This window comes from Elephas maximus, chromosome 20 (genome assembly GCF_024166365.1).
Source record: "Elephas maximus indicus isolate mEleMax1 chromosome 20, mEleMax1 primary haplotype, whole genome shotgun sequence".
NCBI classification, from domain to species: Eukaryota; Metazoa; Chordata; class Mammalia; order Proboscidea; family Elephantidae; genus Elephas; species Elephas maximus.
In genome coordinates this window covers 19,038,995-19,053,624 of record NC_064838.1, presented here as the reverse complement: position 1 = coordinate 19,053,624, position 14,630 = coordinate 19,038,995, and the positions used below count along the sequence as shown (strand labels likewise).

The following is a 14,630-nucleotide window of genomic DNA, read 5'->3' as shown; positions in this document are numbered from 1 at the left end:
TGGCAGCAAGATACAATCATGCTGGCTATTATGGATTTGCTTTTTTTTTTTTTTTAAAGTTCAGCAAATTTGTAAACGACTCAAGAAGAATTGTAAACCCAGTGTTTTAATTAGATTTATCAGACTTGACCAGCCCTATGGGGGGTCCCTTGTTTGCTCCCAAACTAGTCCATAATTGTGCTTCTTTAGTGACCACCAAAGGTCCACTATGGCACAGTGGTTAACCACCCAGGTGCTAAATGAACGGTGGGCGTAGGAACCCACCAGGCGCTCCACTCTGCAGGAGAAAGATGTGGCAGTCTGCTTCTGTAAACATGGAAGGAAAACATTGCTGTCAAGTCCATTCTGACTCAGTGATCCTAGAGGACAGAGGAGCACTGCCCCATAGGGTTTCCAAGGCTGTAAATCTTTACAAAGCAGACTGCCACATCTTTCTTCCACAGAGTCACTGGTGGGTTGGAACTGACAACTTTCTGGTTATCAGCCGAGTGCTTAACCCACTGTGCCTCCGCAGCTCCTCTCCATAAAGATTACAGCCTAGGAAACCCTATGGGGCAGTTCTCCTCTGTTCTATAGGGTTGGTATGACTCAGGATGGACTCCATGGCAACTGGTTTGGTTTGGGTCTTTTTAGCGACAGCCACACAGTGGACCTGTATTCAGAAATGCATTTTTGATACTCAGTTCAACACTTAGGAGTGTTCGGTGCTGCATCGCTCAAGAATGTAGCTTGTAGAGCCCTGGCCCTCGGTGCCACGCCTGCTGTCACCCACACTGGTGCAGCCCTTCTTGTGAGTTTTCTGCACGTCTCTAGTGTGCAATGTTTTAAAGACTGTCCAGGTAGTGTCTCGAGGGTCCCTGGGGACTGTGTCTCCGGCAGTATTTGCTGGTGTAGATTTGGGATTCTAGAAGGCCGTCTTTGAGCTCCTTGTTCCTTATCTCTCAGCAAGCCTCTTATTTCGTCTAGCCACCAGGCACGGGGCATTGGAGCATTATTTGTGTGGTAGATTCTAATCTTAGGCCTGATGTAACTGGACCCCAGCATTCTTGAGCAGGAACTGCTAATTCAGTACAGGGAGAAAGAAAAGGGGGCAGGAACTGGAAGCCTTAACTTCTAAGGGTTGATGTGAAAGCACATAATTTTACCCTCATTCCCAGGAAATGGTAAAGCCAGTTCTAGTGCAAGGTTTTTCTGGTGAGTAACCTGTGGTATGTTGCCATCTAGTGGAATATACAGCGAACGAAAGATTAATGCATTCTAGAGCTAATTAAATCAGCTGGAGAAAATTACTGAAAGTATCTCCAAGGCAAGTGTTTCAGAAACGTGTGCAAATTCAGATGAACTAAAGTTGATTTTAGTAATAATGTTTCCTTAAGGTAAACAGAAGGCTACTCTTTCTCAAGGGTTCGTGGATATTTACCAAAGGGAAGTAAAAGTAGATGGTCCCTTGGTTTTTTTTTCTCAAGCATATAACCAGGTCAAGACCCTGAATTTTCATTGTCATCTCTACAAAAGGGACAGTTTCTTATTTAAAGTCCTAGACAGAGTGCTTGGTTATTACAAGATTATTTTAGTATGTTGTAATATATGATTTTAAGGTTTCCAGTACCTTTCTTACATTCTTTTCCTTTTTTTTTTTTTTGATTAAATTTCCACAGAATAAATATGCCTGTTTGTAAAAGAAGCAAACGCATTACTTCACAGAGTAGGAATTTCACATTTAAAATTCTAAGTAGCACCCCAGAAGTGTCTAATTCTGTGGTCTTAGACCTGCTTTTTATTAAGACCTGCAAAATCGTATTGCGTATTTCCTTAGCATTGCCTACTCACTGTCGTGTTTGCTTGTTCTTTTCTTCCATTTGCTTAGATCCCTCCCTGGTGCCACAGCAGCTGAGTGTGCATCCAACCTGAAGAAAATCTACACGGTGCAAACAGTACAGGTAAGGTCAAGAAAAGCAGTCAACAGGGCACATGGTGACCACTTAACCATGCAACTTAGAAACCGCCAACTGTGCTGCTGGCCCCTGCCCAGGCTTCTGCTCAGGGCTTGGCTCCCAGCTTCATTATGGCCAGCTGCCTTCCATTAAGTCTGCCATAGAGGCCAGCCAAGCACACGCCCCAGGTGGCCTGCTTTCCTTTGGTGACCTGTTAAAATTTTACCCACTACCTAAACCTTCCATAGACCCACAAAAGAAGCAGACTGGGGGGCTGGTTAAGAATGAAGGTTTGGAGATATCTATCCATATCCTTGCTCAGACTCCTGTGCTGCCAATCCTACTCTGTGCCTCGGTTTCCCATCCATGAGAGGCAGTGGCACCCACCCTACAGGCTTATTGAAGGTTAAGGATCACGTATGGAGAGCAGGATAGTGTTGAGCACAAAAACAGAGGGTCTCAGCCCAGCGTCCTACTTCGTGTTCTGCTTCCATCATCCTAAGTTGGACAAGCATCACCCACTGTAACTTTTGTAAAGTCGATATAGTAATAACACCTGCCTCCATGGGTTGCTGTGAGGATTGAATAAGATAATGTTTAGCTTATTGACAGTACTTAGCAATATACTTAATACGTAGCATATTCTGAACAAATATAAGCTATTAGTTCTATTGGTTCTTTCTCTACAACTCTTAGGGTGAAAATTAAAAAATAACTGATCTGTTTAGTTTATCACATCTCTGTTCTCTTCAAAAGCAAATTCTATCAAACTTTTTCCCCTCTTCCAGTTAAATACTTTGTTACAGAAAGAATAAGACTTTTGAAGTTGTTTCATAGTTGCATTTACTGTATTTCCTGAATTTTCTGGAAGGGCAGGGTATCAAATAGTTTTCCTGTTGTGCCCCTAAATCCTTAAATGCCTTAGAAATTCCAATAGATTGACATCTAGATTGTGTAGGCTGCCTCTCACATGCAGAAGTAATACAAAAATCCATTTTCAGACCCTGGCCCTAATATTTGGTTCAGAAAATTTGGTGTTTCGTTGTTATGCTGTCACAGGAATCTGATTTTAAACATTGGTAACATGCTATGCCTGGCTCTTGAGGGCACTAAGCCAGTGTAAACACAGTCCCCACCATGGGCTTTTGTGATGTAGTTGGGAGAATGACATAAATACGTGGAAAGCAAGGTAACAGTGCAGCTGTGAATAACCATTCAGTGCCCAAGTACAAGCTACACCACAAGGCAGTGCATGGGCCACTGCCCAGAGAGACAGGTGTTCTCAGAGCCTGGGAACGCTCTCCTTTGCTGCCTCTTCTGTGACTTTATGGACTTCCGTGACCTCTTCGCCTCAGTCATTTTATAGACCTCGGAGTGCTTGATTTTAAGGCCTGCCCTCATGTGAAAGCTCTTAGATCCTATTGATGCTTCAAGGTACCCATTAGCCTTTCTACTTTGTAATGTCCTACTCACACCAGAGGGTCACTAGAGCTGTGCATGGGAGGCCAGGGCAGACACTAGTAAAGGCAGATTAAGGGGTCACTTTGGTTTCCCTGACACTACATGATAACGTAGAGCATTTGGTTTGGCCTTTGGATCCAGCATCACACTAGACAGGGCCTTCAGGAACCACTTGAGAGTATCCAGGCTGGCACATACTAGAAGATAGTTTTTTTTAACAAGTATACTTTATTGGGATATCATTTATAGACAGTAAATGCAGATTTCCTAAGTGTATTGTTTGATAAAAATTGACTAATGGATACACCCATATATCCAATCAAGATAAAAAAAAAATCTCCATCTCCCCAGAAAGTTCCCTCATGCCTCTTTCTAGTCAGTCCTCTTCCTCTTGAAGCAACCCCTATTCTGATTTCTGCACCATGGGTTAGTTTTTTGTATTACGTGACTTCATATAAGTAAAGTCGTACCATACTAAGCTCTTTTGTGTTTGGTTCCCTTCACTCAGTAAATATCAAAGAAGTGGATGGATTGAACAAGGAATTTAGAAATGAACCCCTGTCCTGAGTCACAGCAGACAGCTTGCGTCATGCATTCTCAATGGGGGTGAAAATTGGTTCTCAGTAGGGCAAAAAAAATCTTACTCTTTTTATGTACAAACAGACAATACAGTACATAAACAGATACACAGTCTCTCCCTGATATTAAAATTTCTTGGGGAATGATTAGAAAATAATGCCTAAAAAGACTCCTTTGGGGCTGCGCAGAGGCACAATGATGACAAAAGATTGAGAAGCACTGCTGTAAGTGATGAGAAAGCCTTCCCCACCTCCGATGTCGCTGTCCCCCTCAGTTTCCTCATTTGAAAAATTGAGAGAATCGTGGTGACTGCTTCCTTAGACTGACCAGTTACCAGTTGTTGTCGATCTACCCCATGTGTGTCAGAATAGAACTGTGCTCCGCAGGTTTTCAATGGCTGGTTTTTCCGAAGTTGATTGCCAGGTCTTTCTTTAAAGACCTGAGCTGGAACTGCCAGCCTTTCGGTAAGCAGCTGAGCATGTTAACTATTTGCACCACCCAGGGATGAAGGGAGGATTAAATGAGACCATACATAGTTCTTAGCAGCGCTTGCCATTTAGTAAGCCCTCAGACCAAACCAAACAAAACCAAACCCAGTGCCGTCGAATCAATTCCGACTCATAGCGACCCTATAGGACAGGGTAGAACTGCCCCATGAAGTTTCCAAGGAGCGCCTGGTGGATTTGAACTGCCGACCCTTTGGTTCGCAGCTGTAGCACTTAACCACTATGGAACCAGGGTTTCCAGCCCTCAGACGTTGGCAGCTTTTAGTGAAGTGTTGTTGGATTCTACCCTTTGGCTTCATTGGTTAACTGGCCAGGGTGTGGACTCTGGGGTAGTCACATTGCTTGGGTTTGTAGCCCCTATATGCTGCTTACCAGCTTGGGCAAGTTATTCAGCCTCTCTGTATCTCAATTTAAAACCAAAAAAACCCAAACCCGTTCCCTTCGAGTCGATTCTGACTCATAGTGACCCTATAGGACAGAGTAGAACTGCCCCATAGAGTTTCCAAGGAGCGCCTGGTAGATTCGAACTGTCGACCTTTTGGTTAGCAGCCAGAGCACTTAACCTCTGTGCCACCAGCGTTTCCAATTTAGTCATCTGTAAAATGAGGTTCATCATGAGACTGATTTTATCCTGATATGAGAATGGAATGGGGTCATGAAGTAAAAAGCATGTGGGCAGTGCCTGGAAGTAATAATAAGCTCTTCTGCCATCTTTGCCTGCTTCTGCTGGGACATCTTTGTGTACTTTCCTCAGTCACACTTTATGTCAGACCACTGTAGACCACTGCTTCTAGGCTCTTTATTCCGAGCAGTTATACCTGGGATCACACCACTAACACCTCTACTGTAGGGTCACTATGCATCGGAATTGATTCAACGGCAGCAGGTTTTAAAACCTCCACTTATGAAAGCATATTTAATTTATCAGTAACTTAGGGGTTTTCAGCTTCTGAAGATCCTTAATATCTCGTGGATCAAAAAAAAAAAAAACCCCAGTGCCGTCGAATCAATTCCGACTCGTAGAGACCCTATAGGACAGAGTAGAACTTTCCCATAGAGTTTCCAAGGAGCGCCTGGCAGATTTGAACTCCCAACCCTTTGGTTAGCAGCGGTAGCACTTAACCACTACGCCACCAGGGTTTCCATCTCATGGATAAAAAATACTCCCTAGTTATTTGCGAACTAATCTGGACACCAGTTTTAAAGTTATCGGAGGACCTGCTTCCTTTCTCCCACTGTCTTTTATTCTGTGATGATAGACTGATTCTTTACTTCTCACTCTGTCAGGACTAAAAACAAACAAAAGAGAAACTGTGGCCCTAATCACGTCTGTATTTTCACCCACATAGGTTTGGATGACATGTAACAATTGTGTATTATTAATGATAGATTTAGATAAAGACACAAAGTGGCTTTTTATACTTTGAGGCTCTTAGCAAGTTGGAGACATTGTTGGGGGTGAAGAAGGAATTGCTGTCCCTATTTATTATCTGGGGGAAACTGAGGCTGAGAGGTTTCTCTCCAGTGCAGACAGCGCATCCTGCTGTGTCTCTGGATCTGGAACTTTCTCCCCACACGTAAGTCAATCCTCTTTCTTCCGCTCCACCCTGACTGAGAAGAGGAGTTGGTGCTCCCAAATGACCCAATGACCCCTCCTGAGGACACACTTATCTCGGGCCGGCAATAATTCTTTGTGCTTGAAGTTAAATTCATTTCCTATTTTCCTGCCTTTCTTGGAAAATTCTATTTTTCATCTAGGTTTGTTTTCCAGATGTGTATTGGTTTCCTTTTACTCTTTTGTAAACATTTCCAAATTTTCCACGTTCTCCCGTGTTTTTATATCCTAAATGGATACAGTACAGGATGGAGCACAGCTTCTGAACAAGCTCAGTCTTACCTGCGGGAGGATGAAGAGCTACCAGCCCACGGGATTTGCAAGGGAAAGCTCCCTCGCCCCAATACCTTTCAGCCCTGCTTGCCACAAGACTAAAAATTCCCCTCATAAGAACTCATTCCTGCACAGCGTTCTGTTCCAGACCACAGTTATGTTGTCACCTTCACGAATGCCGCATACCATGTCCCACTTGTACTGTGTTCTACCCAGTATATTCTATAAATTGACTTACTTTTCACTTAAATTTACTTAAAACCAAACTTCATGTTTCTTCTGCAAATGGAAATCTGGTATTGTTTGTCATAAACAAAAAGTATTCATGAAAATACATACAAAGTGTCTTAGCTATCTAGTGCTGCTATAACAGAAATACCACAAGTGGATGGCTTTAACAAAGAGAGATTTATTTCTTCCCAGTAAAGTAGGCTAAAAGTCCAAATTTAGGGCATCAGCTCCAGGGAAGGCTTTCTCCCTGTCAGCCTTCTCTTCAATCCTCCCCTGGGCTATTAGCTTCGCTGCACACGTTCTGCCCCCTGCACTGCTTTCTTGGTGGTATGAGGTCCCTCCCTCACTTCCCTTTCCTTTTTATCTCTTGAGAAATAAAAGGTGGTACAGGCCACACCCCAGGGAAGCTCCTTTTACACTGGATCAGGGATGTGACCTGGATGAGGGTGTTAGGATCCCACCCTAATCCTCTTTAACATGAAATTACAATCACAAAATGGAGGCCCATCACACAATACTGGGAATCGTGGCCTAACCAAGTTGACACATATTTTGGGGGGATACAATTCAATCCATGACACAAACTATAAAAAAAGTAAGAGAATGTTCCCCTGTACTCACTAAAATCGTGGTGTGCACTCTGCCAATGATATCAAGGCATCATCCCTTACCAAAAGGTGAAGCAGCCAGATTGTGAAGTTTGTGCCGTTCTGCCTCATTCAGCTAGGGCATCAGATTGCCTTCCAAATCCATGGGATCTGACAGCTGTTTCCTGCCCCCGCGCCCCCTGCCTCCCGGGGGGAGAGGTATTGTAGGTCAGTATTAAAACGGGGGGGAGGGCAGTGGTGGTGCAGTGGTAGAATTCTGGCCTTGCACGCAGGGAACCTGGTTCAATTCCCAGCCAGTGCACCTCGACCGCAGCTGCAGCCTGTCAGTGGAGACTGGCGTATTGGTGTGATGCTGCACAGGTTTCAGCAGGGCTTCTAGGCTAAGACAGACTACTTCCAAAAATCAGCCAAAGAAAACCCTGTGGATCACAGCAGTTCAATCCCATTGTGCACGGGGTCACCATGAGCCAGGGGTGACTCCATGGCTGATAATGGAGGATGATGGAAAGATCCTGTGGGGGGAGTGAAGGATTTAACCTTGCAAATTAAAAGTTATTTAGTCATTTCAAATGTAAAACTTGATCTCTTCCCATTTAAGTCTCTTTTAGGGAAAACGATTGATCTCTTCCCCTTTTCCATATGAGCTGGCACATGCAGAAATACACAGGTCCCACCTGGCCACCATCCATGACCCTGCAGGTCATGAAGGCCCCTACTCTGAATACCCACATTCAGACCTCAGGCCTCTTTCTGTCTGCAAGCCTTCTGGCAATTTCCTGCTCCAACTTGGGGACCTAGGAAATGTTGGCTGCCTTCCTCACACCCACCAGAACGAGGGAGACTCTTAAGGCTGTGGCAGGCCCACCAGGGGTAACCCCTCCTCCCTCCTCAGCTGTTCTCTGACCCAGTCACCACATTACTCAGCACCAAGGAATGAGAACCTTCTATAGGAGGCTTGTAGCCTCATGGTCTCTGCTCAGGAAGCAAGGCACACATTGCCCTGCTTTTTTGGGGAGCCTCTCTTCCATTCTGTCAGAATTTTAACCCCACTCTTCTGTCACCCCAAGCTTTTAACTCCCCAACTCAGAGCTTTATTTCGTTGTTTTTTTAAATTAACTTCTTTCTGTGTTGTGGGAAATTGCTCTAACATTCTATCCTTCTTCTTATTGACTGGATAATCAGTCCTCCTGACTTCAGCTCTCACGTTAGGTCAAGCCCTAGGATTCAAAGCAAAACCCATTTTTCTCGCAAGTACTTAGCTCTTCTTGCAAATCAAAAGAACTTTGCTTTCAGCCTGTTGTGTCTGCTCATAGCAGACACATAGTTCAAAACATCTGCTCAGCTCTTCAGTTGCCTTCTTTGCTCAGGCTCTATCTGCCCTCCCTCTAAAGCCAGAAATACCATTGATCCAGTGGGTGGGAAGCCCCAGGCAACTAGAAATACCTAATGAGTGAAAATATTTGTGTTTAATATTTCAAATATACTCTGCTGTTACACATGCTATAACCTGAGGAGGAAATCCTGGATTTTTTCCTCTGGACGTGGTTTTGTTTTGTTGTTTTTATAAAACAAAAGTATTACTTTGTTGCCTATCAACACATGGCTTCTTTTCTTCTCAAGTATTTTGAAGTATATTCTTTTGAGAGAGGGCCCAAGATGACGGCTTAGTCAGACACACCATGCCATCTGCCTATAGCAAAGACCCAAGAAACCCAGTGAAACAGATACAGTGGCAATCCTGGAACCCACACCATCAAAAAACAAGGATGAAGAACTGGATCGAACACTGATTGGAAGGAGAAACTGAATGAAAACAGCAAATGAGGAGAGTTATGGATTGTAGGTACCTTGTCAGCTGGCCTGGCACAGTATGCCCATCTTGAGACGCAGTGAGCAGTGACCCTGGGTGAGGAGCACTGAAAGGCAACTTCACGAAATTCTTAATAGGAGACAGAGAAACTGTGTAGACAAACTCGGAGTGAAGCAAGGTGAGCAGGACATGAACTGGATCTAAGGAGGGAAAATATAGGAAGACGAATGAGAACTCCATGGAAGGAGCCAGGAACCAGAGAGAAGACCACTCACCAACGGCAGTCCCTGACCATTAGGATAGGTGGGGCACATGGAGTAGTAGATCCATAGAGTGTCAGCAGGCGATGCCCCACCTGACCAGACTTTTGGCAGCCCCCTGCACCTTGCATTTGATCAGGGCCAGGTAACAATTGCTGGCTGCAGCCTATGGAGAATGCCCTGGCACCCATGCCTGGTGACGACCAGAGAAAGATGCTCCACCCCTCTCCCCTACGCTCCCAGTGACCAGTGGTGTGAGCCCCACATACCCGGGAACTGTTGTATGAGCCCCCATTCCCCCCCGAGCCCTAATGTAATGGATGATGCACGTTTACCACCACCAGCACCCCGCCACCCTGCCTTCTGGTGAGTAGCAGCCTGCGCTTCTGTGCCAACCAGCAGTGGCTCGTGTCTGCCCAGCCCACCCTCCTCCTTGCTGCTCCACTTACCTGACAAATAGCAGCACATGTTCCTGCACCACTGGACTGACAACTGGCAGTGGCACATGCCTGCCTTGCCTGCCGCCTGCCATGGCCCCACTTGCCCCCTGCCACTGCCGCACCCACCTGGTGATCAGCAAAGTGCACCTGCCCCTCCCATCCTTGTCCTGCCACCACTACCCTGCCCATCCAGCAATAGGTGGGGAGTGTTCCCTTCCCACCAGGCTGGTGATCAGCAGAACATGCCCACCTACCTACCTGATATATCAAAACAAAACAAAAAAATCAGGACAAAACAAGCATATAATCAATCAATAAATATATAAATAAAATAACTTTAACGCCTTGGAGACAACAGACGATAACAGATCATATGAATAAACAGGATAAGATGGCTCAAACAAGTGAGAAAAATAAAGGGAAAGAAAACTTTCCTAGGAACAAATGATAATAGAACTACCTGAGAAGGAATTCAAAAGACTTATATTTAGAATCCTCAAAGAGATCAAGGAGAACACAGAAAGCAACCTAGAAGAATTCAGGAAAACAATACAAGAACAAAATGACAGACTCGATAGACAGAAACCATACAAAAAGAACTAGAAATTCAAAAGATTAACAATAAAATATCAGAAGTAGATAATCCAATGGGCAGACACAGAAGTAGAATTGAATCAATGAAAGAAAGAATCAGTGAAATACGGGTCAAATCCCTTGATACGAATATGTTTGAGGAACAATAAGAAACCAGAATGAAGGAAAACCTGAGTCATGTGAGACACCATCAAGAGGAATAATTTACATGTAATAGGAATTTCAGAAGAGGAGAAAAAAGTACAGAGAGAATTTTTGAAGCTATATTGGCAGAAAACTTCCCAAATATCATGAAAGACAAGAAGGTTTCCATCCAAGAAGCCCAACGAACCCCATGCAGAAGGGACCTCAGAAGAAATGCACCAAGACATATCATAATCAAACTTTCTGAAACCAAAGACAAAGAGTTCTGTTTGTGAAAAAAGAGAAACGAACTATCACTTATGAAGGGGCACCAATAAGACTAAGTGCTGATTTTTTTGTCAGAAACCATGCAGGCAAGAAGGCAATAAGACGACATATATAAAATCCTGAAAGAAAGGAAGTGCCAACCAACAATCACATATCCAGCGAAGTTGTCTTTCAAAAATGATGGAGAAACTAAGACATTCCCAGATAAGAAGAAACTAAAGGAATTTGTAAAAATCAGATCAACCTTATAAGAAATATTAAAGGGAGTGCTTCAAATAGAGAATCAATAACATCAGACAACAGCCTGAGATAAAGACACATGACAGCATCACCCAGATTCCAACTACGTTAAAAAACCCAAAACCAAACCCAGTGCCGTCACATCGATTCCGACTCGAAGTGATCCTATAGGACAGAGTAGAACTGCCCCTGGCAGATTCAAACTGTCAGCGGTTTGGTTAGCAGTTGTAGCACTTAACCACTACACCACCAGGGTTTCCAACTCAGATAAAGATTTCACAACAGTGAAATAAAGCTACAAAGCCAACTACTAAGCTATAAACAATGACAACTTCCAAACAAAAAGGGGAAATAAAAGGAGTAGTTATAGAACTTAGATATGGAAAGGAAGTCAAGGCAATTTCAAGATACAGCAGACTGTTTTAAATTTAAGAGGGTAAAGGTAAACTTCAGGGTAATCACAAAGAATTGATGAATCTACTCACCAAAATAAAGAAGAAAATGAAAAAGACTTAGTAAACAAAAACAACAACAATTGATGGGAAAAGAAAATCCATATACAAGAAGTATTCACAGAAAATTAAGAGGAGCAAAGAACCAGTTAATGCCACCAAAAAGAAGTACAACAAAATGACAGCAGTGAATTCGTACCTGTTGTTAATTGCACTGAATGTAAATGGATTAAATGTACCAGTTAAGAGACAGAGAGTGGCAGAATGGACGAAGTATATTCTTTCCCTCTAGAACACTCCTGTAGGAAATTGAGGAAGAGATTTGCCAATTCTAGTGATGAATTATGAACTGTTTGTCAGAAGAATGGTCAGGTGGGGCATATTTGCTCCAATCAGAGCTAGTAGATTGGGGATTTATCAAGTGGTCACTACTGTCCAATGAGTCTACCACTCCCTTACTTAAAAAAGTGCTCTCACACCACATTTAATCATTAAACTACCCAATGCAGTAGGTGTGTCATATCCATTACACAGACAGGGAATCTTGGGTTTCAAGGCTAAGTGGCTTATGAAGGTTATCTTGAGAACCCATCTCTTAAATCCAGGTCTTCGACTCCGTTGGAAGACACTCCACCTGCCTCACTTCCTCAAGGAGGGGTGCCAGAATGGTGCTTGTGAACTTACCTGCTAAGGAGTGGACTGCCTGTGGGCAAAGACCACCCCTCAGGTATTCAGCTTAGTTCCCCAAGGACTTGTCACAGTGCTGTGTCCCAAACTGGTGTCCTCAAATGTTGACTGAATGAATGATGCCCAACTTTTTGTCCTTAGGTTATCATTAAACACTTAACCATCACTAATAAACATGGCGCCTTACCATCTATAATCTGTTACAATTTTACTACAATCTACTATTTGCAGACTAAATGGAATTAATTATAAGCCTAAATGAAGGCTTTTGAAATTTATTGGAAGGCTCTATGTACAGTAATATTTTGGCATCTCAGTTTTTTTTTTTAAATATATTACAGAGAATCAAAAATTATAATCATGAGTTATCAAGCTTCTGGCATAAAGCCTTTGCACTTCCACAGGGGCGTAAGGGGTTCTCAGGAGCTATGAATTCCTTTCTCTAGCTATTTCGCAATCACACACACTTAACAAATATTCCTCACATTGGACAAGGTTTGCGACAAGGACGCAGAGCTCTTATCTGCCAAGTACTTTTAAAATGGGACTCTTGTCAATGGTGTCACCAGGTATTTTACTCCCGTTTTGTGTTCACGCACAAGCATGCCAGTACGTGCTTTCATCAGTATGTTAAGTCAGAGCTAAGTCTATTGCTCTGTCTTCTTGGGCTGTAATCCCTTCCTGTCAGGTTTGCCAAGACTCATAAAACTGGGTGTATGCTTTTGTTTTCAAGAGATGCTTCTAAAACTACTATCATCAGCATAATCCTTGTAGTGTTTTTCTTACTTTTGGAACAGGAGAAACATATTGTTGGTTTTTTTTTTTTTTTTTTTTTTTCCCTAAAGTGCTTCAAACACTAGGTAAACAGGATTTGAGAGCTTTGGCAGAAGTGTGAGGTCAGACATTCTGATTTGGGATGCCTTTTAGAAAATTTGGGGTCTGTGGATGGTGTAAATGGTTAACACACTCAACTGCTAACAGAAAAGCTGGAGGTTCAAGTCCACCCAGAGGCACCTCAGAAGAAAGGCCTGATGATTTACTTCCAAAAAACTACGGCGCATATTTCCACCCTGACACACATGGGGTCACCATGAGTCAGAATCAGCTCAGTGGCGGTTGGTTTTCAGATCTGAAGATGGCTTACACCAGGGTCCTCTTGGTTTTACCTAAGGCAGGGGTTTTCATTTTAGCATCATTTTGTCCACATATTCTACAAAGCTCATTGCTGCGTCATAGTGGGGGTCCTAGACTGGAACCTAGGTTCAGTGTGGTTCGAGGGCATCTTTCCTGTGGGCAAACATCTTCAACAGATGTCCCTGTTCTTGTGACTCCACGTCCTGGTCTGTGGCTTCCAAGATTGGAGAAAGATGTGCCTAAAACATATAGTATTGTCTTTAAAGGGAGTAGCATTAGTGGTTAAGAACATGGGTTTGGGATTCAAGTTGCCTGGGTTCAGATCCCAGCTCTACTTATTTACACTCATATCTCAGACAGAAACCGAAATTTTGGAGTCATCTTATTATTTACACTAATGGTAAAGTGTTTATAGGATGTGCACCTCCATAGGGACAGATGTCTATTTGAGGAGCTACTGTTACTACAAATCTGTGTTCAGCTATGCTGTTCCCTCCATTAGCACCATTTCAGTAGAAAAGATCCAAGGTGGATTCTAAATTAATAAATCCACCATCGTGTTGTGTTTTGGCTCCCATTTGATCTTAGAATTCATTGTTGCTGCCCTTGCAATTTTTCCACAAGACAGGATCAAACACCCCATCAGTATTATCAGTTAACATAGATAAAATTCCATGCGATTCATTCTACTCAACTCCAATGCCCTAGGATTCGTTTTTCTAGTTGCTCTATTATTTGTACCGTTTTCCTGAAACCTACTAGGAGACCCAGACAATCACCTCTTAACTAAGTCTTTATGTACGTTGGCACAGCAGAACCATGTTTTACATTCACTTGCTTAGTAATTCTATGGCTTATTTCAAACAAACTGGGAAGCGTTTTATTCTTTGTAGCCTCAACCCTTGTTCTACTCCTAATAATCATACCAGACAGTCTCTGTGGACCAAATAGTCTCTGTGCCTTGGTTTCCTTATTTCTAAAACTAGGAAAATCATTGCACCTCATCGTAAGGTTGGCATTATAAGAGGTAGCAGTTCATAGAACAAAGCCTGGCACACAGAACATTCTGGATAAGTATCAGTGGTCATCCTTGTTCTTACTATTACTGTTGCTCTATTGTTTTTATATAATCTGCCTGCCTACTGGCCACCCTGTATCTTGAGCAGCTCAGCTGTTCCCTGTTCTTCTAGGAGGGAAAAGGGAAGAGGAAGGAGTGCCTGAGGTGGTTCTCTTTGCCTCCCCCTCTACACTCCCACACCCCAATCCTATTCAGCTTAAAAAGAAAAGAGAACCTGTGTTATAAGAAAATACGGTTCAGTACATATATTGCAGTACAGGCTTTATTAGATACCATCTACCTGTCAGAAAAATCACTAGCAAGACCCTTTCACAGTT

At 43.2% G+C, this 14,630-nt stretch overlaps 1 protein-coding gene across 3 annotated transcripts in view; it reads left to right on the top strand.

The window, feature by feature from the left end:
- Window positions 1–14,630, top strand: part of EIF4E3 (eukaryotic translation initiation factor 4E family member 3) — a 306,432-nt gene that overhangs the window by 16,460 nt on the left and 275,342 nt on the right. For all 3 annotated transcript variants that reach the window (XR_007514459.1, XM_049862999.1, XM_049862998.1), the window contains exon 2: window positions 1,868–1,940. Coding sequence is in view for 2 of the 3 variants with exons in the window: in XM_049862999.1 (XP_049718956.1) it covers window positions 1,868–1,940 (73 nt within the window). In the remaining variant the exon portion in view is untranslated. The remainder of the gene's footprint in view (window positions 1–1,867; window positions 1,941–14,630) is intronic.